The 26939-nt window shown below is 42.8% G+C and overlaps 1 protein-coding gene across 3 annotated transcripts in view; it reads left to right on the top strand.

Moving 5' to 3' along the window:
* TTN (titin) overlaps positions 1-26939 on the top strand; it is a gene marked incomplete at both ends in the record, with an annotated part of 282756 nt that overhangs the window by 223894 nt on the left and 31923 nt on the right. For all 3 annotated transcript variants that reach the window (XM_079710139.1, XM_079710137.1, XM_079710138.1), the window contains 16 exons: positions 94-396; positions 565-864; positions 1574-1861; positions 2226-2522; positions 3082-3384; positions 3483-3788; positions 4908-5195; positions 5290-5580; positions 5671-5958; positions 6364-6951; positions 7052-7156; positions 7626-7823; positions 7927-8223; positions 8313-8900; positions 8992-9294; positions 9403-26508. In XM_079710139.1, coding sequence (XP_079566265.1) covers positions 94-396; positions 565-864; positions 1574-1861; positions 2226-2522; positions 3082-3384; positions 3483-3788; positions 4908-5195; positions 5290-5580; positions 5671-5958; positions 6364-6951; positions 7052-7156; positions 7626-7823; positions 7927-8223; positions 8313-8900; positions 8992-9294; positions 9403-26508 — 21849 coding nt within the window. The remainder of the gene's footprint in view (positions 1-93; positions 397-564; positions 865-1573; positions 1862-2225; positions 2523-3081; positions 3385-3482; positions 3789-4907; positions 5196-5289; positions 5581-5670; positions 5959-6363; positions 6952-7051; positions 7157-7625; positions 7824-7926; positions 8224-8312; positions 8901-8991; positions 9295-9402; positions 26509-26939) is intronic.

The raw sequence follows: 26939 nt of genomic DNA, 5'->3' as shown, positions 1-26939 counted from the left end.
TATGTTTCTTTCCGGAAGAAAAAAAAAATTGTGTTTTCTTTCTAGCCTGTTACTTAGACTAGAAACTGATATTTCCCTGATCTTCATCTCCAGATGTTCCCAGTGAACCCAAGAATGCACGAGTCACTAAAGTCAACAAAGACTGCATATTTGTGGCGTGGGATAGACCAGACAGTGATGGAGGGAGCCCCATTACCGGCTACCTGATTGAACGCAAAGAAAGAAACAGTTTGCTCTGGGTGAAAGCTAATGATTCCCCTGTCCGGTCAACTGAATATCCCTGTGCTGGCCTGGTAGAAAGCCTTGAGTATTCATTCAGAATCTATGCCCTAAATAAAGCTGGAGCCAGCCCACCCAGCAAACCAACTGAATATGTAACTGCAAGAACGCCAGTTGGTGAGTAATTTTTTTTTTTTTTAAGTATTATGAGGACACATTTGAATCCTGGAGTTTCTGAAGGTTACTATTTCCATTCAGGAATATGTTCTGGGTGATACTGTGAAACACAGAGTTTAAAATTTCTGCTGTTAAGATAAATGCTGAGAATATCTCTTTTGGTTTTAGATCCTCCTGGAAAGCCTGAAATTATTGATGTTTCCAAGAGTACTGTGTCCCTCATCTGGGCCCGTCCAAAGCATGATGGAGGCAGCAAAATTACTGGCTATTTCGTAGAAGCTTGCCAACTTCCTGGTGATAAGTGGGTACGGTGTAATACTTCACCTCACCAGATTCCCCAGGAAGAGTACACAGCTACTGGCCTAGAAGAGAATGCTCAGTATCAATTTAGAGCAATTGCCAAGACTGCGGTAAACATTAGCCAGCCTTCTGAACCTTCTGATCCAGTGACTATCGTGGCAGAAAATGGTAAGATTCTGTTGAACATTACAGGCAAAGGCGGACAGCACTCATAATGTATATTTCTCCTAATAAAAAACTAAATCTACACCTATGGAAATATGGACAAGTAAAATGATAGGTACTTTGTATACAGACACTAAAAATTATGATTATGGAGAATCTTAATAATATGCTAAACTAAAAAACAGGATACAAAACTGTGTGGACTGCATAATTTTAACCATACACAGGCACAGGCACAAAAAGATGCCAAAGAGGACTTCCCTGGTGGCGCAGTGGTTGAGAGTCCACCTGCCGATGCAGGGGACACGGTTTCATGCCCCGGTCTGGGAAGATCCCACATGCCGCGGAGCGGCTGGGCCCGTGAGCCATGGCCACTGAGCCTGCACGTCCGGAGCCTGTGCTCCGCAACGGGAGAGGCCACAGCAGTGAGAGGCCCGTGTACAGCAAAGAAAAAAAAAAAAAAGATGCCAAAGAAATGCACCAAAATGATAAGAGTGAAGCTTTAAGGATGCTGGAATGATGGGCGATCTTCACTTTTTTCTTTATACTTTCAGTGTTATCAAATTTCGGCATTTCTTTTATAATGAATAAGTTACTTTAAAAAAAAATCCCACCTTGAAAAAGACAGCATATGAATTTCCCACTTTTATCAGTAAGCATTATATAATATAGCTTTGCATATATTAAATCCTTTAATCTTATTTCTTTCCAGTTCCTCCCAGGATAGACCTGAGTGTGGCTATGAAATCTTTGCTCACTGTGAAAGCTGGAACTAATGTTTGCCTGGATGCTACTGTTTTTGGTAAACCAATGCCCACAGTCTCTTGGAAGAAGGATGGGACGCCGCTGAAAGTATCGGAAGGCATCAAGATGGCCATGCAGCGGAACCTGTGTACCCTGGAGCTGTTCAGCGTGAATCGGAAAGACTCAGGGGACTATACCATCACTGCCGAAAACGCAAGTGGCTCCAAATCAGCCACCATCAAGCTCAAAGTGTTAGGTAACTAAAGCACTTCACTAGAATCTCATGTTCCACTTTGGTTAATGTGATGTCATAGAATTTACAAAATAATATATGAGAAGAGATACCTATCTCGATGTATCTTTCTTCATCGAGGAATTATTCTCATCACAGAACAACAGCGTTTTACAGCCGAAAAGAACACTAGAGATCACATATTCCAGTTACCTAATTTTAGATATGAGGAAATTAAGATTTGGAAAAATTAAGTAACTTCCAAGGTCGTATAGGAAGTTAATGACAACATAAAGGCTGCAGCCCAGCTCTCCAGACCTCCACTCTACTCATTCCCTATTTCACATGTGTGAGTGAAAGACTTCACTTTTCTTTCTTATCCTTTCAGATAAACCAGGTCCTCCAGCATCTGTTAAAATCAACAAAATGTATTCAGATCGTGCAATGTTTTCTTGGGAACCTCCTCTTGAAGATGGAGGCTCAGAAATCACCAACTATGTTGTTGACAAACGTGAAACGAGCAGAACCAACTGGGCACAAGTCTCTGCCACTGTGCCCATCACCAGCTGCAGCGTGGAGAAACTGATAGAGGGCCATGAGTATCAGTTCCGAATTTGTGCTGAAAATAAATACGGAGTGGGCGACCCGATCTTAACTGAACCAGCAATTGCTAAAAACCCATATGGTAAGAACATTTTCCTAAGGTTTTTCTTTTTTTTTTTAAAACATCCTTATTGGAGTATAATTGCTTTACAATGGTGTGTTAGTTTCTGCTGTATAACAAAGTGAATCAGCTATACATATACATATATCCCCATATCCCCTCCCTCTTGCATCTCCCTCCCAACCTCCCCATCCCACCCCTCTAGGTGGTCACAAAGCACCGAGCTGATCTCCCTGTGCTATGCGGCTGCTTCCCACTAGCTATCTATTGTACATTTGGTAGTGTATATATGTCCATGCCACTCTCTCACTTCGTCCCAGCTTACCCTTCCCCCTCCCCGTATCCTCAAGTCCATTCTCTACGTCTGCGTCTTTATTCCTGTCCTGCCCCTGCATTCTTCAGTGGTTTTTTAAGATTCCATATATACATGTTAGCATACGGTATTTGTTTTTTTCTTTCTGACTTACTTCACTCTGTATGACAGACTCTAGGTCCATCCACCTCACTACAAATAACTCATTTTACTTTTTAAATATTACCTTTTAGACTGGGACATTAACTTGTCAATCAATCTCTGCAGACCCACCCGGACGCTGTGATCCTCCTGTTATTAGCAACATAACCAAAGATCACATGACAGTAAGCTGGAAACCACCAGCAGATGATGGTGGCTCCCCCATCACTGGCTATTTGGTTGAAAAGCGGGAAACCCAGGCAATTAACTGGACTAAGGTCAACAGAAAACCCGTTATAGAAAGAACGATAAAAGCAACAGGTCTCCAAGAAGGCACGGAATATGAGTTCCGAGTTACAGCTATAAATAAGGCTGGACCAGGCAAACCCAGTGACGTATCCAAAGCTGCTTATGCCCAAGATCCTCTGTGTAAGTTTTCATGAGAGAGTCCAATATTCTCTCTTATAATCAACATTCAACTGCGAATGAGGTTTTAATGAAAATTTTCTGTTATTATTTATCCTCAGATCCTCCTGGTCCACCAGCTTTTCCCAAAGTATATGATACAACCCGTAGCTCCGTGAGTCTATCTTGGGGCAAGCCAGCCTATGACGGTGGTAGCCCTATCATTGGTTACCTTGTTGAAGTAAAACGAGCTGATTCTGATAACTGGGTGAGGTGCAATTTACCACAGAAGCTACAGAATACCCGCTTTGAGGTTACCGGCCTAATGGAAAACACAGAATATCAGTTCCGCGTGTATGCCGTTAATAAGATAGGATATAGTGACCCCAGCGATGTGCCAGATAAACACTGTCCCAAGGACATTTTAAGTAAGTATTATCAGGAGAAATATACAGAACTCTTCTCATCAGTCATATTTTAAGAGGGAGTATGGAACTCCCTTATGTAGATTTATTTATTTATAAGTTTTAGGGTTGGTAACTCTACAAGTATCAATACATTTTAGGAGAGCTGGGTCGGAACTTTATGGTATTGTATAATAAGCTAAATGGAATGCAAGTATGAGAATTTCATGTCTTCAAAAGAATATGGAATATAGGAATTTTATTCTGAGAATAAAAAGATTTTTTAAAACTAAGTAGTGAGCTATTTATCATTCTTAGGTTTTTATTTTCTCTTCTAATCTACCCCCCTCCATAAGTACATAATGGGTAAACTCTCCATCATCTTAATTTCTCTTCTCACCATTTCTTCTATTCACTTATTCTCCCTAACCAGTGCTCCTTTTACTTTGAATTACTTGGTATTATACTTCACCCTCTGTGTACTTTTTTTCCTACAATGAAATGAAGAGTATATAGCAGAGTGCCTTCACTGGAAGAAAGCCAAAAACCAATCATCTACTTTTAATGTACAGAGAGTTTAAGAGTATATAAGGTTCATGAGATGAGATGCAGATCCTCCAGGGAAAACTTGGGTCGGCCTATAGGATATTGGAAAATAGAAAGATCAATAATTGCTACAGAGTATTAAAATCGTTGGCAACGGGACTTCCCTGGTGGCGCAGTGGTTAAGAATCTGCCTGGCAGTGCAGGGGACACGGGTTCGAGCCCTGGTCGGGGAAGATCCCACATGCCGCAGAGCAACTAAGCCCATGTGCCACAACTATTGAGCCTGCGCTCTAGAGCCCATGAGCCACAACTACTGAAGCCTGCGTGCCTAGAGCCTGTGCTCCGCAACAAAGAGTAGCCCCCGCTCCCCACAACTAGAGAAAGCCTGCATGCAGCAACGAAGACCCAATGCAGCCAATAAATAAATAAATAAATAAATAAATAAAATAGTTGGCAAAAGTTTTGAGGATTATATTAAGGATTTTCTAAAGAACTAGAGATCAGTTATGGAAAGAAACATATTTTAGGAGTGATCAGGCCAGTTCTTGGAAATACATTTGACCATTATTACTCTCTCTTTACTCCAACATTAAACAGTTCCACCTGAGGGAGAACTTGATGCTGATTTGAGGAAAACACTCATATTACGTGCTGGAGTTACAATGAGACTGTATGTACCAGTAAAAGGACGTCCACCTCCCAGTATAACTTGGTCTAAACCAAATGTCAATCTAAGAGAAAGGATTGGACTGGACATAAAGTCAACTGACTTTGACACTTTCTTGCGCTGTGAAAATGTGAACAAATATGATGCAGGAAAATATATCTTGACTCTGAAGAACAGCTGTGGTAAAAAAGAATATACCATTGTAGTGAAAGTGCTTGGTAAGTCCACTTGAAAAAACAATCATTATATGTTTAAAATGTAGTCTATGTATTTTTTACATATTCATTTCTTATTTACCCACTATTTATTCAGATACTCCTGGGCCACCCGTCAATGTGACTGTCAAAGAAATATCCAAAGATTCTGCTTATGTTACCTGGGATCCTCCCATTATTGACGGCGGAAGCCCCATCATAAACTATGTGGTAGAAAAGCGTGACGCAGAGAGGAAGTCCTGGTCCACCGTGACAGCGGAGTGCTCCAAAACAAGCTTCAGAGTTTCTAACTTGGAGGAAGGAAAATCCTACTTCTTCAGGGTGCTTGCGGAAAACGAGTACGGCATTGGTGATCCCAGTGAAACACGTGATGCCGTGAAAGCTTCCGGTGAGCAAATAAGCTACCGTCCCATCATTTTGAGTGACATCTTACCTTGGTTATCCAGGGCTTAGACTTATCGTTTCTCCTTTGCTTTAGAAACCCCTGGACCAGTTGTGGACCTTAAAGTGATGTCTGTGACCAAGTCATCTTGTAGAATAGGCTGGAAAAAGCCTCGCAGCGATGGTGGGAGTCGAATTATCGGATATGCCGTTGATATCCTGACTGAAGAAAATAAGTGGCAACGAGTCACGAAATCACTAAACTTACAGTATTCCATGAAAGATTTGACTGAAGGGGAGGAATACACCTTCAGAGTGAGTGCTGAGAATGAAAACGGAGAAGGGACCCCAAGTGAAATCACTGTTGTGGCAAAGGATGATGTCGGTAAGCCTTCAGCCATCATCTCCATTTTCCCTTTGTCATCAAAAGTGCCCTCTTGAGCCCTACTCACTGGCTTATGTAAAAATCCTTTAAAAACTATAACGACCTGAAAAAATTAACTGCCTGGCATTAAAAATAACAACAGGGCTTCCCTGGTGGCGCAGTGGTTGAGAGTCCACCTGCCGATGCAGGGAACACGGGTTCATGCCCTGGTCCGGGAAGATCCGACATGCCGCGGAGCGGCTGGGCCCGTGAGCATGGCCGCTGAGCCTGCGCGTCCGGAGCCTGTGCTCCGCAACGGGAGCAGCCACAACAGTGAGAGGCCCGCGTACCGCAAAAAAAAAATAATAAATAAAAAATAAAAATAATAAATAAAAATAACAATAACTTATCTCTGCTGTTTTACAGTGGCTCCTGACCTTGACTTAAAGGACCTTCCTGATTTGTGCTACTTGGCTAAAGAAAACAGCAACTTCCGTCTTAAGATCCCCATAAAAGGCAAGCCAGCTCCATCCGTGTCCTGGAAGAAAGGAGAAGATCCTCTAGCAACAGACACAAGGGTCAGTGTCGAATCATCTGCAGTTAACACAACTCTTTTAGTGAATTACTGCCAAAAATCTGATGCTGGAAAATACACAATCACACTGAAGAATGTTGCCGGCACCAAGGAAGGAACTCTCTCCATAAAAGTTGTTGGCAAGCCTGGCATCCCCACCGGGCCGATCAAATTTGATGAAGTCACGGCAGAAGCCATGACCTTAAAGTGGGGTCCTCCAAAGGACGACGGAGGTTCTGAGATCACCAACTATATCCTAGAGAAGAGAGATTCTGTAAACAACAAGTGGGTGACATGTGCCTCAGCTGTCCAGAAAACCACCTTTAGAGTCATGAGACTTCATGAGGGTATGGAATACACCTTCAGGGTCAGAGCCGAAAATAAATACGGTGTAGGAGAGGGCCTGAAATCGGAGCCAATTGTTGCTAGACATCCATTTGGTAAGTGTCTCAAGGTCAGAAAACATAAAGCAAAACGTGGTTCTGGCTTATTTATAATACATTCCTGATTATAAATCTTGCATTATCTACTTTTTCCTAGATGTGCCCGATGCTCCCCCACCTCCCAATATTGTGGATGTCAGACATGATTCCGTATCTCTAACTTGGACTGACCCCAGGAGAACTGGAGGCTCTCCAATTACAGGTATTTAGTTGGCTCTTACCCTACAGCGTTTACATTAAGATTTCTTCCAAATCTTCCTCCCTGAAAACAAGTTGAATCTGTGCTCCTTATTTATAGCACTATCTGCACATACAAAAATGTATTTTCCTTTTTTCAGTTCATTATGCATTCAGTACATGAAGCATTAAGCTAATTCATTAAGCTAATGCTTAATTTCAATGAAAACCGCCTAATGTAATAGTTAATAAAGGCTTTCTTAATGATATCTATTTTTGTAAGTTAAAGTTTTTTGACAGAAGGTGCAATAAATGTCTATTCCAAGAGGAAAAAATGGCTCTATGCCTAGGTAACAAAAGTATACATACAAGCAAGAATGATTACTTGTTCCATGCGTGTGTGTGTGTATGTGTGTGTGTGTGTGTATGTATTTAAAAATCAGGCTACAGTTGTACTTTCTATGTGAATTGACACATCACTGGATCTTTTGTAGGGTATCATATCGAGTTCAAGGAAAGAAATAGCCTTTTGTGGAAGAGGGCTAACAAGACTCCTGTTAGGATGAAAGACTTCAAAGTGACAGGACTAACTGAAGGTCTGGAATATGAATTCCGAGTTATGGCAATCAATTTAGCAGGAGTAGGCAAGCCAAGCCTGCCATCAGAGCCAGTTGTGGCACTTGATCCAATTGGTAAGTCATTATACAAAGCAAAATCCAGGTGTATTTTCTTCATGAAGAGAACATTGGTGTGTGTTTGACTGGGTTTCTTTGTCTGTTTTTTGCTTTATCTTAGATCCTCCTGGCAAACCTGAGGTTATTAATGTAACAAGGAATTCAGTGACTCTCATTTGGACTGAACCCAAATATGATGGTGGTCATAAGTTGACTGGATACATAGTGGAGAAGCGAGATCTTCCCTCTAAATCTTGGATGAAAGCCAACCATGTTAATGTCCCAGATTGTGCCTTTACTGTTACTGACCTTGTTGAGGGTGGAAAATATGAATTCAGAATTAGAGCAAAGAATACAGCAGGTGCTATCAGTGCTCCATCAGAAAGTACAGGAACCATTATTTGCAAGGATGAATATGGTAGGTCTATTTTACTTTTTATGCACATAAACGATAGTAAATTAAGCGTCCTTCCTTTTCTGATTAAAATGTTCTTTTCTTCTTTGCAGAGGCACCAACCATTGTCCTTGATCCCACAATAAAGGATGGGCTAACAGTTAAAGCAGGTGACACCATTGTTTTGAATGCCATTAGCATTCTCGGCAAGCCTCTTCCAAAGTCAAGTTGGTCCAGGGCAGGAAAAGACATCAGACCATCAGACATCATTCAGATAACTTCAACCCCAACATCTTCCATGCTTGCTATCAAGTATGCCACTAGAAAAGATGCTGGTGAATACACCATCACTGCTACCAATGCTTTTGGCACAAAGGAGGAGTATGTGAAGGTGACAGTCCTCGATGTACCTGGTCCCCCAGGTCCGATCGAAGTCAGTAATGTTTCTGCTGAAAAAGCAACGCTTACGTGGACACCTCCCTTAGAAGATGGCGGCTCACCAATTAAGTCTTATGTTCTTGAAAAGAGAGAAACCAGCCGACTTTTGTGGACAGTGGTTGCCGAAGATATTCAGTCTTGCAGGCATGTGGCAACCAAACTTATCCAGGGAAATGAGTACCTCTTCCGGGTCTCAGCTGTAAACCAGTATGGCAAAGGGGAACCCGTACAGTCCGAACCTGTCAAGATGGTAGACAGATTTGGTACGTAGAGCATATAAAGGAATTGATATGTAAGCATTTGCAGCAGAATTTAGGAAATCATAGATTTCTCATAAATTTGCTTTCTTTTCAGGTCCACCTGGCCCCCCTGGAAAACCAGAGGTGTCCAATGTCACTAAAAACACTGTCACTGTCAGTTGGAAAAGACCAGTTGATGACGGTGGCAGTGAGATCACAGGGTATCATGTAGAAAGGAGAGAGAAGAAAGGCTTGCGATGGGTGAGAGCAACAAAGACTCCAGTTTCCGATCTCAGATGCAAAGTATCAGGACTGCAAGAAGGAAACACCTACGAATTCCGTGTCAGTGCAGAGAACAAAGCAGGAATTGGTTCACCTAGTGATACTTCAAATCCTGTTCTAATGAAAGATGTAGCATGTTAGTATTTATCTTTTTCTATACAGCTCATTTGGGAGTGCCAATATTTTATATAATTTATACAAAAGCCAAACCCTTAACACTTTTGTGCCTTTGTTTCCTTTTCAGATCCCCCAGGACCACCCTCAAATGCACGTGTCACTGATACCACCAAGAAATCTGCTTCTTTGGCATGGGGCAAGCCTCATTATGACGGTGGGCTTGAAATCACTGGCTATGTCGTAGAGCATCAAAAAGTAGGAGATGATGCCTGGATAAAGGATACGACAGGAACCACCCTCAGAATCACCGAGTTTGTCGTCCCTGATCTTCAGACTAAAGAAAAATACAATTTTAGAATCAGTGCCATGAACGATGCAGGTGTTGGGGAGCCAGCAGTGATTTCAAATGTTGAAATCGTAGAACGGGAGATGGCTCCTGATTTCGAACTAGATGCTGAGCTTCGAAGAACCCTTGTTGTGAGAGCAGGACTCAGTATTAGAATATTTGTGCCCATTAAAGGTCGTCCTGCTCCTGAAGTGACATGGACCAAAGATGATATCAACCTTAAGAACCGAGCTAACATTGAAAGTACAGAGTCATTCACGCTCCTGATCATCCCAGAATGTAACAGATATGACACCGGTAAATTTGTGATGACCATTGAAAACCCCGCTGGGAAGAAAAGTGGTTTTGTTAATGTCAGAGTCTTGGATACACCAGGACCTGTCCTTAACCTGAGGCCTACTGACATCACAAAGGAGAGTGTCACCCTGCACTGGGACCTCCCACTGATAGATGGGGGCTCACATATAACAAACTACATTGTGGAGAAACGAGAAGCAACACGGAAATCTTACTCCACGGTCACCACTAAGTGCCATAAATGCACATACAAAGTTACTGGCTTGTCTGAAGGATGTGAATACTTCTTCAGAGTGATGGCAGAAAATGAGTATGGAATTGGTGAGCCGACAGAAACAACAGAGCCTGTAAAAGCCTCCGAAGTACCATCACCACCAGACAGTCTTAACATTATGGACATAACTAAGAGCACAGTCAGCCTGGCGTGGCCTAAACCCAAGCACGATGGTGGCAGTAAGATCACTGGCTATGTGATCGAAGCCCAAAGAAAAGGCTCTGATCAGTGGACCCACATCACAACCGTGAAGGGGTTAGAATGTGTTGTGAAGAATCTAACTGAAGGGGAAGAATATACCTTCCAAGTGATGGCAGTGAACAGTGCAGGGAGAAGTGCCCCTAGAGAAAGCCGACCCGTCGTTGTCAAGGAGCAGACAATGCTTCCAGAATTGGATCTCCATGGCATTTATCAAAAATTAGTCATTGCTAAAGCTGGTGACAACATCAAAGTTGAAATTCCAGTGCTAGGTCGACCAAAGCCCACAGTTACATGGAAGAAAGGAGACCAGGTTCTTAAACAAACCCAGAGAGTTAATTTTGAAAACACAGCAACTTCAACCATCTTAAATATCAACGAGTGTGTAAGAAGTGATAGTGGGCCCTACCCATTAACAGCAAGGAACATTGTGGGAGAGGTTGGTGATGTCATCACCATTCAAGTCCATGATATCCCAGGGTCACCTACTGGACCAATCAAATTTGATGAAGTTTCATCTGATTTTGTCACCTTCTCTTGGGACCCACCTGAGAATGATGGAGGTGTACCCATAAGCAACTATGTAGTAGAAATGCGACAGACTGACAGTACCACATGGGTTGAGTTAGCAACCACCGTTATACGCACTACCTACAAAGCCACTCACCTTACTACCGGAGTGGAGTATCAATTCCGGGTAAAAGCTCAAAACAGATACGGAGTTGGACCAAGCATCACATCAGCATCTGTAGTTGCCAACTATCCATTTAAGGTTCCTGGGCCTCCTGGTACCCCTCAGGTAACTGCAGTTACCAAGGATTCAATAACAATCAGCTGGCACGAGCCTCTTTCTGATGGTGGAAGCCCCATTTTAGGATACCACATTGAAAGAAAAGAACGAAATAGTATTCTCTGGCAGGCTGTGAGCAAAGCATTAGTACCAGGCAACATTTTCAAATCAAGTGGACTTACAGATGGTATTGCTTATGAATTCCGAGTGATCGCAGAAAACATGGCTGGCAAAAGCAAGCCGAGCAAGCCATCTGAACCTATGTTAGCTTTGGATCCCATTGACCAACCTGGGAAACCGGTTCCTCTAAATATTACTAGACACACAGTGACCCTTAAATGGGCTAAGCCTGAATATACTGGAGGTTTTAAAATTACCAGTTATATAGTTGAAAAGAGAGATTTTCCTAATGGACGGTGGCTGAAAGCCAACTTCAGCAACATTTTGGAGAATGAATTTACAGTCAGCGGACTAACAGAAGATGCCGCATACGAGTTCCGCGTGATTGCCAAAAATGCTGCTGGTGCTATTAGCCCACCATCTGAGCCATCAGATGCTATCACATGCAGGGACGACATTGAAGCACCAAGGATAATGGTGGATATCAAATTTAAGGACACAATTATAATAAAAGCAGGCGAAGCATTCAAGCTGGAAGCTGATGTTTCAGGTCGCCCACCTCCAACAATGGAATGGACCAAAGATGGAAAGGAGCTTGAAAACACAGCAAAATTAGAAATTAAAATGGCAGATTTCTCTACTAATCTGGTAAACAAGGACTCACTAAGACGGGATGGCGGTGCCTATACCCTTACAGCAACCAATCCTGGTGGTTTTGCTAAACATATTTTCAATGTCAAAGTTCTTGACAGACCAGGCCCACCTGAAGGACCTTTAGCTGTATCTGAAGTGACATCAGAAAAATGTATATTGTCATGGTTGCCTCCACTGGACGATGGAGGTGCCAAAATTGATCATTATGTAGTTCAGAAACGTGAAACCAGCAGACTGGCATGGACAAATGTAGCTTCAGAAGTCCAAGTAACAAGACTAAAGGTCACTAAACTTTTAAAAGGCAATGAATACATATTCCGTGTGATGGCTGTAAATAAATATGGAGATGGAGAGCCACTGGAATCAGAGCCTGTGCTTGCACTAGATCCTTATGGACCTCCTGATCCACCCCAAAATCCTGAAGTTACAACTATTACTAAAGATTCCATGGTTGTCTGCTGGGGACATCCTAACTCTGATGGCGGCAGCGAAATCATCAATTATATTGTGGAACGGCGTGATAAAGCTGGCCAACGCTGGGTGAAATGCAACAAAAAGACTCTCACTGATTTAAGATATAAAGTGTCTGGACTGACAGAAGGACATGAATATGAGTTCCGGATCATGGCTGAGAATGCTGCTGGAATCAGCGCACCGAGTGCTACCAGTCCATTTTATAAAGCTTGTGATGCTGTGTTTAAACCTGGCCCGCCAGGTAACCCACGTGTTCTAGATACAAGCAGATCATCCATTTCAATTGCTTGGAACAAACCTATCTATGATGGTGGTTCCGAAATCACTGGGTATATGGTTGAGATCGCCCTGCCAGAAGAAGATGAATGGCATATTGTCACTCCACCAGCCGGGCTCAAGGCAACTTCTTACACTATCACCAACCTCACAGAGAACCAGGAATATAAAATCCACATCTATGCCATGAATTCTGAAGGCATTGGGGAACCTGCACTTGTTCCTGGAACTCCAAAGGCTGAAGACAGGATGCTGCCTCCAGAGATTGAACTGGACGCTGAACTGCGCAAAGTTGTTACCATAAGAGCTTGTTGTACCCTGAGACTTTTCGTTCCAATTAAAGGAAGGCCAGTACCTGAGGTGAAGTGGACCCGGGAACACGGAGAATCTTTAGATAAAGCTAGCATTGAGTCCACAAGCTCTTACACCCTGCTTATCGTTGGAAACGTAAACAGATTCGACAGTGGCAAATACATACTAACTATAGAAAACAGCTCAGGCAGCAAGTCTGCATTTGTCAGTGTCAGAGTACTGGATACACCAGGCCCTCCAGAGGATCTGAAGGTAAAGGAGGTCACTAAGACATCTGTCACACTGACATGGGAGCCTCCTCTTCTTGACGGAGGTTCAAATATAAGTAACTATATTGTTGAAAAGCGGGAATCAACAAGGAAAGCATATTCAACTGTTGCAACAAATTGCCACAAGACTTCCTGGAAGGTAGACCAGCTTCAGGAAGGCTGTAGTTACTACTTCAGGGTTCTCGCTGAAAATGAATATGGCATCGGGCTGCCTGCTGAAACCGCAGAATCTGTGAAAGCATCAGAACGACCTCTTCCTCCAGGAAAAATAACTTTGGTGGATGTCACAAGAAATAGCGTGTCACTCTCTTGGGAGAAACCTGAGCATGATGGAGGCAGCCGAATTCTAGGCTACACTGTAGAGATGCAGAGCAAAGGCAGTGACAAATGGACCACATGTGCCACAGTCAAAGTCACTGAAGCCACTATTACTGGATTAATTCAGGGTGAAGAATACTCTTTCCGTGTTTCCGCTCAGAATGAGAAGGGCATCAGTGATCCGAGACAACTGAGTGTGCCAGTAGTTGCCAAGGATCTTGTCATTCCACCAGCCTTCAAACTTCTGTTCAATACTTTCACTGTACTGGCAGGTGAAGATCTGAAAGTCGACGTTCCATTCATTGGACGCCCTACGCCAACTGCAACCTGGCATAAAGATGATGTACCACTGAAGCAGACAACCAGAGTAAATGCAGAGAGCACAGAAAATAACTCACTACTGACGATAAAGGAAGCCTGCCGAGAAGATGTTGGACATTACGTAATTAAACTGACTAACTCAGCCGGTGAAGCTACTGAAACCCTTAATGTTATTGTTCTTGACAAACCAGGGCCTCCAACGGGACCAGTTAAAATGGATGAAGTGACAGCTGATAGTATCACTTTCTCCTGGGGCCCACCTAAGTATGATGGTGGAAGCTCTATCAATAATTACATCGTAGAAAAACGGGACACTTCCACAACCACCTGGCAAATTCTGTCAGCTACTGTTGCAAGGACAACAATAAAAGCTTGCAGGTTAAAGACTGGATGTGAATATCAGTTTAGGATTGCAGCTGAAAACAGATATGGAAAGAGTACCTACCTCAATTCAGAGCCTACTGTAGCCCAGTATCCATTCAAAGTTCCTGGTCCTCCTGGCACACCGTTTGTAACGCTCTCCTCCAAGGACAGTATGGAAGTACAATGGAACGAGCCAGTCAGTGATGGAGGTAGCAAAGTCACTGGCTATCATCTAGAACGCAAGGAGAGAAATAGCATCCTCTGGGTTAAGTTGAATAAGACACCCATTCCTCAAACCAAGTTTAAAACAACTGGCCTCGACGAAGGCATTGAATATGAATTTAGAGTCTCCGCACAGAACATTGTGGGCATCGGCAAGCCAAGTAAAGTGTCAGAAAGCTACGTAGCCCGTGATCCATGTGATCCACCAGGAAGGCCAGAGCCAATCATTGTCACAAGGAATTCTGTGACTCTTCAGTGGAAGAAACCCACATATGATGGTGGAAGCAAGGTCACTGGTTATATTGTTGAGAAGAAAGAACTGCCCGAGGGCCGCTGGATGAAAGCCAGTTTTACAAATGTCATTGACACTCAGTTTGAAGTAACTGGCCTAGCTGAAGATCACAGATATGAGTTCCGGGTTATAGCTCGAAATGCTGCAGGAGTGTTTAGCGAGCCTTCAGAAAGCACAGGAGCAATAACAGCAAGAGATGAGGTAGAACCACCACAAATTCGTATGGATCCAAAATACAAAGACACAATTGTGGTTCACGCTGGTGAGTTATTCAACATTGACGCAGATATTTATGGCAAACCAGTACCAACCACTCAGTGGATAAAAGGTGATCAGGAGCTTTCAAATACAGCTCGATTAGAAATAAAGAGCACTGATTTTGCCACCAGTCTCAATGTAAAGGATGCAATACGTGTTGACAGTGGAAATTACATACTGAAAGCCAAAAACGTTGCAGGAGAGATATCAGTCACTGTAAATGTCAAAGTTCTTGACAGACCAGGGCCACCTGAAGGACCTATTGTTATATCAGGAGTTACAGCAGAAAAATGCACACTCGCTTGGAAACCCCCACTACAAGATGGTGGGAGTGATATCATAAATTATATTGTGGAAAAGAGAGAAACCAGCCGCTTGGTTTGGACTGTGGTTGATGACAATGTGCAAACTCTCAGCTGCAAGCTTACTAAGCTTCTTGAAGGCAATGAATATATCTTCCGTATAATGGCTGTCAACAGATATGGTGTTGGCGAACCTCTTGAATCTGAGCCAGTAATTGCCAAGAATCCATTTGTAGTGCCAGATGCACCAAAAGCTCCAGAAATCACAGCGGTGACCAAGGACTCAATGGTTGTTGTATGGGAAAGGCCAGCATCTGATGGTGGCAGTGAAATTCTTGGATATGTTCTTGAAAAACGGGATAAAGAGGGCATCAGATGGACAAGATGCCATAAACGTCTGATTGGCGAACTGCGCTTGAGAGTAACTGGACTCTTAGAAAATCACAATTATGAATTCAGAGTCTCAGCTGAGAATGCTGCTGGACTCAGTGAACCAAGCCCACCTTCTGCTTACCAAAAGGCTTGTGATCCTATTTATAAACCAGGACCTCCAAACAATCCTAAAGTCATTGATATTACCAGATCTTCCGTCTTCCTTTCTTGGGGCAAACCAATATATGATGGTGGCTGTGAAATCCAAGGATACATTGTTGAAAAATGTGACGTGAGTGTTGGTGAATGGACAATGTGCACTCCACCAACTGGAATCAATAAAACAAATATAGAAGTCGAGAAGCTGTTGGAAAAGCATGAGTACAATTTCCGTATCTGTGCCGTTAACAAAGTTGGAGTTGGAGAACATGTCGATGTCCCTGGACCTATTATAGTTGAAGAAAAATTGGAAGCACCAGACATTGATCTTGACCTAGAACTAAGGAAAATTATAAATATAAGGGCAGGCGGCTCCTTAAGGTTATTTGTTCCTATTAGAGGTCGTCCTACACCAGAAGTTAAATGGGAAAAGGTGGATGGTGAAATCCGAGACGCAGCTATAATCGACAGCACTAGCAGCTTCACCTCTCTTGTTCTTGACAATGTCAACCGATATGATAGTGGAAAATATACTCTCACGTTAGATAACAGCAGTGGGACAAAGACTGCCTTTGTTACTGTGAGAGTCCTGGACACACCAAGTCCACCTGTTAATCTGAAAGTCACAGAAATCACCAAAGACTCAGTATCAATTACATGGGAACCTCCTTTGTTGGATGGAGGATCCAAAATTAAAAATTACATTGTTGAGAAACGTGAAGCCACAAGGAAATCATACGCTGCAGTTGTAACAAATTGCCATAAGAGTTCTTGGAAAATCGATCAACTCCAAGAAGGTTGCAGTTACTACTTTAGAGTCACAGCTGAGAACGAGTATGGTATTGGCCTTCCTGCCCACACTGATGATCCAATTAAGGTTGCAGAAGTCCCACAACCTCCAGGAAAAATAACCGTGGATGATGTCACCAGAAACAGTGTCTCTTTGAGTTGGACAAAGCCTGAACATGATGGCGGCAGTAAAATCATTCAGTATATTGTGGAAATGCAAGCTAAACACCGTGAGAAATGGTCAGAGTGTGCTCGAGTCAAGTCCCTTGAAGCCATAATTACCAACCTAACTCAGGGAGAAGAATACCTTTTTAGAGTTGTGGCTGTAAATGAAAAGGGAAGAAGTGATCCTAGGTCTCTTGCAGTTCCAATAGTTGCCAAAGATCTGGTCATTGAGCCCGATGTAAGACCTGCATTTAACAATTATAGTGTACAGGTTGGCCAAGATTTGAAAATAGAAGTGCCAATTTCTGGACGTCCTAAGCCAACCATTACCTGGACTAAAGACGGTCTTCCACTGAAGCAGACTACAAGAATCAATGTTACTGATTCACTTGACCTGACCATACTCAGTATTAAAGAAACTCATAAGGATGACAGTGGACATTATGGAATCACAGTTGCTAATGTTGTTGGTCAGAAGACAGCATCCATCGAAATTATAACCCTAGATAAGCCTGACCCTCCAAAAGGACCTGTTAAATTTGATGAAGTCAGTGCTGAAAGTATTACCTTATCTTGGGAACCTCCATTATATACAGGGGGCTGCCAGATCACTAACTACATGGTTCAGAAAAGAGATACAACCACCACAGTATGGGATGTTGTTTCTGCTACTGTTGCCAGAACTACACTCAAGGTGACCAAACTGAAGACTGGTACAGAATACCAATTCAGAATATTCGCTGAAAACAGATATGGACAAAGCTTTGCCTTGGAATCTGAGCCAATTGTAGCTCAATATCCCTACAAAGAACCAGGCCCTCCAGGCACACCATTTGTCACAGCCATTTCCAAAGACTCCATGGTTATACAGTGGCATGAACCAATCAATAACGGAGGAAGCCCAATCATAGGTTACCACCTTGAGAGAAAGGAAAGAAATAGTATTTTGTGGACAAAGGTCAACAAAACTATTATTCATGACACCCAGTTTAAAGCACTCAATCTTGAAGAAGGCATTGGATATGAATTCAGAGTTCATGCTGAAAATATTGTTGGTATAGGCAAAGCAAGCAAGAATTCTGAATGCTATGTAGCCAGAGATCCCTGTGACCCACCAGGAACCCCAGAAGCAATAATAGTTAAAAGACATGAAATCACTTTACAATGGACCAAACCAGCATATGACGGTGGAAGTATGATTACGGGTTACATTGTAGAGAAACGTGATTTGCCTGAGGGTCGTTGGATGAAAGCCAGCTTCACAAACGTCATTGAAACTCAATTTACTGTGTCAGGTCTTACTGAAGATCAAAGATATGAATTCAGAGTCATTGCAAAGAATGCAGCTGGTACAATAAGCAAACCCTCTGACAGTACTGGACCGATAACTGCCAAGGATGAGGTCGAACTCCCAAGAATTTCAATGGATCCAAAATTCAGAGACACAATTGTGGTAAATGCTGGAGAAACATTCAGGCTTGAAGCTGATGTCCACGGAAAGCCGCTACCTACCATTGAGTGGTTAAGAGGAGATAAGGAAATTGAAGAATCTGCTAGATGTGAAATAAAGAACACAGATTTCGAGGCGTTACTTATTGTAAAGGATGCCATTAGAATTGATAGTGGACAGTATATTTTAAGAGCTTCCAACGTTGCAGGTTCTAAGTCATTCCCAGTGAACGTAAAAGTGTTAGATAGACCAGGACCTCCAGAAGGGCCAGTCCAGGTTACTGGAGTCACCGCTGAAAAATGCACATTAACATGGTCTCCACCACTTCAAGATGGTGGCAGCAACATTTCTCACTATGTTGTTGAAAAGAGAGAAACAAGTCGGCTTGCCTGGACTGTTGTTGCTTCAGAGGTTGTAACCAATTCTCTGAAAGTTACCAAACTCTTAGAAGGGAATGAATATATTTTCCGTATAATGGCTGTCAACAAATACGGTGTTGGAGAGCCTTTGGAATCTGCACCAGTACTCATGAAAAATCCATTTGTGCTTCCTGGATCACCAAAAAGCCTGGAAGTCACGAACATTGCCAAGGACTCCATGACCGTCTGTTGGAGCCGTCCAGATAGTGATGGTGGAAGTGAGATTATTGGCTACATTGTAGAAAAAAGAGACAAAAGTGGCATTAGGTGGATAAAATGTAATAAACGCCGCATTACAGATTTGCGTCTAAGAGTAACAGGATTAACAGAAGACCATGAGTATGAATTCAGAGTCTCTGCAGAAAACGCTGCTGGAGTTGGAGAACCAAGTCCAGCTACAGTTTATTATAAGGCTTGCGATCCTGTGTTCAAACCTGGCCCCCCCATCAATGCACACATTGTAGACACCACTAAAAATTCAATTACACTTGCCTGGGGTAAACCCATCTACGATGGTGGCAGTGAGATCCTGGGATATGTAGTAGAAATCTGTAAAGCAGATGAAGAAGAATGGCAAATAGTTACTCCACAGACTGGCCTGAGAGCCACTCGATTTGAAATTTCAAAACTCACTGAACACCAGGAGTATAAAATACGAGTCTGTGCCCTCAATAAAGTTGGTTTAGGTGAGGCTACATCAGTTCCTGGTACTGTGAAACCAGAAGATAAACTCGAAGCACCTGAACTTGACCTTGACTCTGAATTAAGGAAAGGAATTGTTGTAAGAGCTGGTGGATCTGTCAGAATTCACATTCCATTCAAAGGTTGCCCAACACCTGAGATCACTTGGTCTCGAGAGGAGGGTGAATTCACAGATAAGGTCCAAACTGAAAAAGCAGCAAACTATACCCAACTATCAATAGATAACTGTGATAGAAATGATGCTGGAAAATATACTCTCAAGCTGGAAAACAGCAGTGGATCTAAATCTGCCTTTGTAACTGTGAAAGTTCTTGACACCCCAGGACCAGTACAGAATTTGGCAGTCAAAGAAGTGAGAAAAGATTTTGTCCTCCTGATATGGGAACCACCCATCATTGATGGGGGTGCAAAGGTCAAGAACTATGTTATTGACAAACATGAGTCAACCAGAAAAGCATATGCTAATGTGAGTAATAAATGCAGCAAAACAAGCTTTAAAGTTGAGAATCTTACAGAAGGAGCCATGTACTACTTTAGAGTAATGGCTGAAAATGAATTTGGAGTTGGTGTTCCAGTGGAAACCACTGATGCTGTGAAAGCAGCTGAACCTCCTTCCCCACCAGGAAAGGTCACACTCACTGACGTGTCCCAGACTAGTGCATCGCTGATGTGGGAGAAACCTGAACATGATGGTGGTAGCAGAATCCTGGGGTATGTTGTTGAAATGCAGCCCAAAGGAACAGAAAAATGGAGTGTCGTGGCTGAATCCAAAGTCTGCAATGCAGTTGTTACTGGTTTGAGTTCTGGACAAGAATATCAGTTCCGTGTCAAGGCTTACAACGAGAAAGGAAAAAGCGATCCAAGAGTGCTTGGTGTTCCTGTCATAGCCAAGGACTTGACTATACAGCCTAGTTTTAAGTTACCATTTGACACATATAGTGTCCAAGCTGGAAAAGATCTTAAAATCGAAATTCCTGTTATTGGCCGACCGAGACCTGAAATTTCATGGGTCAAAGATGGCGAGCCTCTTAAACAGACAACAAGAGTAAATGTTGAGGGAACAGCTACATCAACTATTTTGCACATTATAGAAAGCAACAAAGATGACTTTGGAAAATACACCATAACAGCAACAAATAGTGCAGGTACGGCAACTGAAAATCTCAGCATTATCGTTTTGGAAAAGCCTGGACCTCCAGTTGGACCAGTTCGGTTTGATGAAGTTAGTGCAGACTTTGTGGTCATATCTTGGGAACCTCCAGCCTATACTGGTGGCTGCCAAATAAGCAACTACATTGTAGAGAAGCGAGATACAACTACCACCACTTGGCACATGGTATCAGCAACAGTTGCAAGAACAACAATTAAAATAACCAAACTGAAAACAGGCACTGAGTACCAGTTTAGAATTTTTGCAGAAAACAGGTATGGAAAAAGTGCCCCCTTGGATTCTAAACCAGTTATTGTACAATATCCATTTAAAGAACCCGGACCACCTGGCACTCCTTTTGTGACATCAGTCTCGAAAGATCAAATGCTTGTGCAGTGGCACGAGCCAGTTAATGATGGAGGCAGCAAAGTTATTGGCTACCATCTTGAACAGAAAGAAAAGAACAGCATTTTATGGGTCAAATTAAATAAGACTCCCATTCAAGACACCAAATTCAAAACAACTGGGCTTGATGAAGGCCTTGAGTATGAGTTCAAAGTTTCTGCTGAAAATATTGTTGGCATTGGCAAGCCGAGCAAAGTGTCGGAATGCTTTGTTGCTCGTGATCCATGTGACCCACCAGGTCGCCCTGAAGCCATTTTTATTACAAGAAACAATGTCACACTGAAATGGAAGAAACCTGCCTATGACGGTGGCAGCAAAATAACAGGTTATATTGTAGAAAAGAAAGATCTACCTGACGGCCGTTGGATGAAAGCCAGCTTTACTAATGTATTAGAAACTGAATATACAGTGAGTGGACTTGTAGAAGACCAAAGATATGAATTCAGAGTAATTGCAAAAAACGCAGCTGGCAACTTTAGTGAACCATCTGAAAGCACGGGCGCCATTACTGCAAGAGATGAAATTGATGCACCAAATGCCTCACTGGATCCCAGATATAAAGATGTCATCGTTGTTCACGCAGGAGAGACTTTTGTCCTTGAAGCTGATATCCATGGCACACCTATACCTGATATTGTTTGGTCAAAAGATGGAAAAGAGCTTGAAGAAACAGCTGCCAGAATGGAAATTAAGTCTACTATTCAGAAAACAACTCTTCTTGTCAAAGACTGTATACGTAGTGACGGAGGACAATATATCCTGAAACTCAGCAACGTGGGTGGTACAAAGTCTATACCAATCACTGTAAAGGTACTTGACAGGCCAGGGCCTCCTGAAGGGCCTCTGAAAGTTTCTGGAGTTACTGCTGAAAAATGTTACCTGGCATGGAACCCACCTTTACAAGATGGTGGTGCTAATATCTCACATTACATCATTGAAAAGAGAGAGACAAGCAGACTCTCCTGGACCCAGGTTTCAACTGAGGTACAGGCCATTACCTACAAAGTCACTAAACTTCTTGCTGGTAATGAGTACATTTTCCGTGTCATGGCTGTGAATAAATATGGAATTGGAGAGCCTCTGGAATCTGAGCCTGTTGTAGCCTGTAATCCTTATAAACCACCAGGTCCTCCTTCACCACCTGAAGCCTCAGCAATCACCAAAGAGTCTATGGTTGTAACATGGGCACGCCCAGTGGATGATGGAGGTGCTGAAATCGACGGCTACATTCTTGAAAAACGAGATAAGGCAGGCATTAGATGGACCAAGTGCAACAAGAAAACACTAACAGATCTTCGATTCAGGGTAACTGGCCTTACTGAAGGGCATTCCTATGAATTCCGAGTTGCTGCTGAAAATGCAGCTGGTGTGGGTGAACCTAGTGAGCCATCTGTTTTCTATCGTGCATGTGATGTTCTGTATCCACCAGGACCACCAAGTAATCTAAAAGTGACAGACACTTCCAGATCTTCTGTCTCCCTGGGGTGGAATAAGCCAATTTATGATGGCGGTGCTCCTGTTAAGGGCTATGTTGTTGAAGTCAAAGAAGCCACTGCTGCCGAATGGACAATGTGCACTCCACCAACAGGATTACAAGGAAAGCAGTTCACCGTGACCAAGCTTAAAGAAAATACTGAATATAACTTCCGTATTTGTGCCATCAATTCTGAAGGCGTAGGTGAACCTGCAACTATACCTGGTTCAGTTGTTGCTAAAGAGAGGCAAGAGCCACCAGAAATAGAACTGGATGCTGATCTCCGAAAAGTGGTCATTCTGCGTGCGAGTGCTACTTTACGCCTATTTGTCACTATCAAAGGTCGACCGGAACCTGAAGTTAAATGGGAAAAGGCAGAAGGCGTTCTCACTGACCGGGCCCAGATTGAGGTGACCAGCTCATATACAATGTTGGTAATTGATAACGTTACCAGATTTGACAGTGGTCGGTATAATCTGACACTAGAAAATAACAGTGGCTCTAAAACTGCTTTTGTTAACGTCAGAGTTCTCGACTCACCAAGTGCCCCTGTGAATTTGACCGTAAGAGAAGTGAAGAAAGATTCAGTGACACTGGCTTGGGAACCACCGCTTATTGATGGCGGAGCTAAGATTACAAACTACATCATCGAAAAACGAGAAACTATAAGAAAAGTGTATGCTACTGTTACAAACAATTGCACGAAGAACACTTTTAAGATTGAAAACCTGCAAGAAGGATGTTCTTACTACTTCCAAGTCTTGGCTTCCAATGAATATGGGATTGGTTTGCCAGCTGAAACAACTGAACCTGTTAAAGTTTCTGAAACACCCCTCCCACCTGGAAGAGTAACTCTTGTTGATGTGACCCGTAACACAGCTACAATTAAGTGGGAAAGACCAGAAAGTGATGGTGGCAGCAAAATTACTGGTTATGTAGTTGAAATGCAGACCAAAGGGAGTGAAAAATGGAGCACCTGCACACAAGTTAAGACTCTAGAAGCAACTATATCTGGCCTAACTGCTGGAGAGGAGTATATCTTCAGGGTAGCTGCACTTAATGAAAAAGGAAAAAGTGATCCAAGACAACTTGGAGTGCCAGTAATTGCAAGAGATATTGAAATAAAGCCTTCAGTTGAGCTTCCTTTCAATACTTTCAATGTAAAGGCTAGAGACCAACTGAAGATTGATGTTCCATTTAAAGGAAGACCTCAAGCTACTGTAAGCTGGAAAAAAGATGGTCAGACTCTTAAAGAGACAACTAGAGTAAATGTTTCTTCTTCAAAGACTGTAACATCACTAACAATTACGGAAGCTTCAAGGGAAGATGTTGGAACTTATGAATTATGTGTTTCAAACAGTGCTGGATCCATAACAGTTCCTATTACTATAATTGTGCTTGACAAACCAGGACCTCCCGGACCTATACATATTGATGAGGTTAGTTGTGACAATATAACCATTTCTTGGAATCCTCCAGAATATGATGGCGGCTGCCAGATTAGCAATTACATCGTTGAAAAGAGAGAAACCTCTTCTACAACATGGCACGTAGTTTCACAGGCAGTTGCAAGAACATCCATTAAAATAGTTCGTCTAGTAACAGGAAGTGAGTATCAGTTCCGTGTCTGTGCAGAAAACCGCTACGGAAAGAGCTCCTACAGTGCATCTTCAGCTGTAGTTGCAGAGTATCCATTCAGCCCCCCAGGTCCTCCTGGTACTCCTAAAGTTGTGCATGCCACAAAATCCACCATGTTGGTAACCTGGCAAGTGCCAGTTAATGATGGAGGAAGTCAAGTACTTGGCTATCACCTTGAGTATAAAGAAAGAAGCAGCATTCTTTGGTCAAAAGCAAATAAAGGCCTCATCACTGATACTCAAAGGAAAGTCTCCGGCCTTGATGAAGGACTGATGTATGAGTATCGTGTATATGCTGAGACTATTGCTGGAATTGGTAAATGCAGTAAGTCTTGTGAACCAGTCCCTGCAAGAGACCCTTGTGACCCTCCTGGACAACCTGAAGTCACAAATATCACAAGGAAATCAGTGTCACTTAAATGGTCTAAACCACATTATGATGGTGGAGCTAGGATCACCGGATACATTGTTGAACGTAGAGAACTACCAGATGGCCGGTGGCTGAAGTGCAACTTTACTAATGTACAAGAAACATACTTTGAAGTAACGGAACTTACTGAAGATCAGCGTTATGAATTCCGGGTTTTCGCAAGGAATGCTGCTGACTCAACTAGTGAGCCATCTGAATCCACTGGACCTATCACAGTTAAAGACGATGTTGAGGCTCCAAGAATTATGATGGATGTCAAGTTCCGAGATGTTATTGTTGTCAAAGCTGGAGAGGTCCTTAAGATAAATGCAGACATTGCAGGGAGACCTCTGCCAGTAATTTCCTGGGCCAAGGATGGTGTAGAAATTGAAGAGAGAGCAAGAACAGAAATTGTCTCAACGGACTACAATACTTTGCTAACAGTGAAAGACTGTGTCCGACGAGACTCTGGGCAGTATGTGCTAACACTGAAGAATGTTGCTGGAACTCGGTCTTTGGCAGTTAATTGCAAGGTACTTGATAAGCCTGGCCCACCAGCAGGACCACTTGAAATAACTGGCCTCACTGCTGAGAAATGCTCTGTTTCTTGGGGACCGCCCCAAGAAGATGGTGGTGCAGCTATCGACTATTACATTGTAGAAAAACGCGAGACAAGTCGCCTTGCTTGGACAATATGTGAAGGAGAGTTAAGGACAACATCCTGTAAAGTGACCAAGTTGCTCAAGGGCAATGAATACATCTTTAGAGTAACCGGTGTTAATAAATATGGTGTTGGCGAGCCCCTGGAGAGTATGGCTGTAAAGGCATTAGATCCATTTACGGTTCCAAGTCCACCCACATCTTTGGAAATTACGTCTGTGACCAAAGAGTTCATGACACTTTGCTGGGCAAGACCAGAGAGTGATGGAGGCAGTGAAATCTCTGGATACATAATTGAAAGGCGAGAGAAAAACAGCCTACGATGGGTGCGTGTAAACAAAAGACCAGTTTATGATCTGAGAGTGAAATCAACAGGACTTCGGGAAGGATGTGAATACGAGTATCGGGTATATGCAGAAAATGCTGCAGGACTGAGCCTTCCAAGTGAAACCTCTCCCTTAATTCAGGCAGAAGATCCCGTGTTCTTACCATCTCCTCCATCCAAACCCAGTATCATGGACTCAGGCAAGACCAATATAACTATTGGCTGGGTTAAGCCCTTATTTGATGGTGGGTCCCCAGTAACTGGATACACTGTAGAATTTAAAAAATCTGATGAAACTGACTGGAAAACTGCCATTCAGAACTTAAGGGGCACAGAATACACAATAAGTGGACTAACCACAGGAGCCGAATACATTTTCAGAATAAGATCTATCAATAAGGTCGGTGCTAGTGATCCCAGTGATAGCTCCGATCCCCAGATAGCAAAAGAAAGAGAAGAAGAACCTGTATTTGATCTTGACAGTGAAATGAAGAAGACCCTGATCGTCAAGGCCGGTGCCTCCTTTACCATGACTGTGCCTTTCCGAGGAAGACCAGTGCCCAGTGTCTCCTGGAGCAAACCAGACACTGACCTCCGCACTAGGGCTTATATTGATTCCACAGACTGTCGTACATCACTGACTATTGAAAATGCCAACAGAAATGATTCTGGAAAATACACATTAACAATTCAGAATCTTTTGAATGCTGCTTCACTGACCTTAGTTGTCAAAGTTTTAGATTCTCCTGGTCCTCCAGCCAGTATTACTGTACATGATGTCACCAGAGAGTCTGCAGTGTTATCCTGGGATGTTCCTGAAAATGATGGTGGTGCACCAGTGAAGAATTACTACATAGAAAAACGGGAGGCCAGTAAGAAAGCATGGGTCTCAGTGACCAGCAACTGTAACCGCCTCTCCTACAAAATTACCAACTTACAAGAAGGGGTGATTTACTACTTCAGAGTCTCCGGAGAAAATGAATTTGGTGTTGGTGTACCAGCTGAAACGAAGGAAGGAGTAAAAATAACAGGTATGTTTTAAGAACAAAGAACACCTACATATCCATATTCATTTTCCTAAACTAGAGTGAATCATTTTAATTATTGTTTAATCTTAAATGCTTTTGGTTCACACCTCGAACAATTCATACTATAGCACAAAATGAAATCTTACTACTAGAGAAAGTTTTTCATTGTTCAAAAAAAGTAGGGGCTTCCCTGGTGGCACAGTGGTTGAGAGTCTCCCTGCCGATGCAGGGGACGCGGGTTCGTGCCCCGGTCCGGGAAGATCCCACATGCCGCGGAGCGGCTGGGCCCGTGAGCCATGGCTGCTGAGCCTGCGTGTCCAGAGCCTGTGCTCCACAACAGGAGAGACCACAACAGTGAGAGGCCCGCGTACCACAAAAAAAAAAAAAAAAAAAAAAAAAGTAGAAATTTACATAGCTGAAGTTGGATAATATAT

The sequence above is a fragment of the Hyperoodon ampullatus genome (genome assembly GCF_949752795.1).
Source record: "Hyperoodon ampullatus genome assembly, chromosome: 8".
NCBI classification, from domain to species: Eukaryota; Metazoa; Chordata; class Mammalia; order Artiodactyla; family Ziphiidae; genus Hyperoodon; species Hyperoodon ampullatus.
The sequence above is the reverse complement of the archived record's forward strand: the minus strand, read 5'-3'. Positions and strand labels throughout refer to the sequence as shown.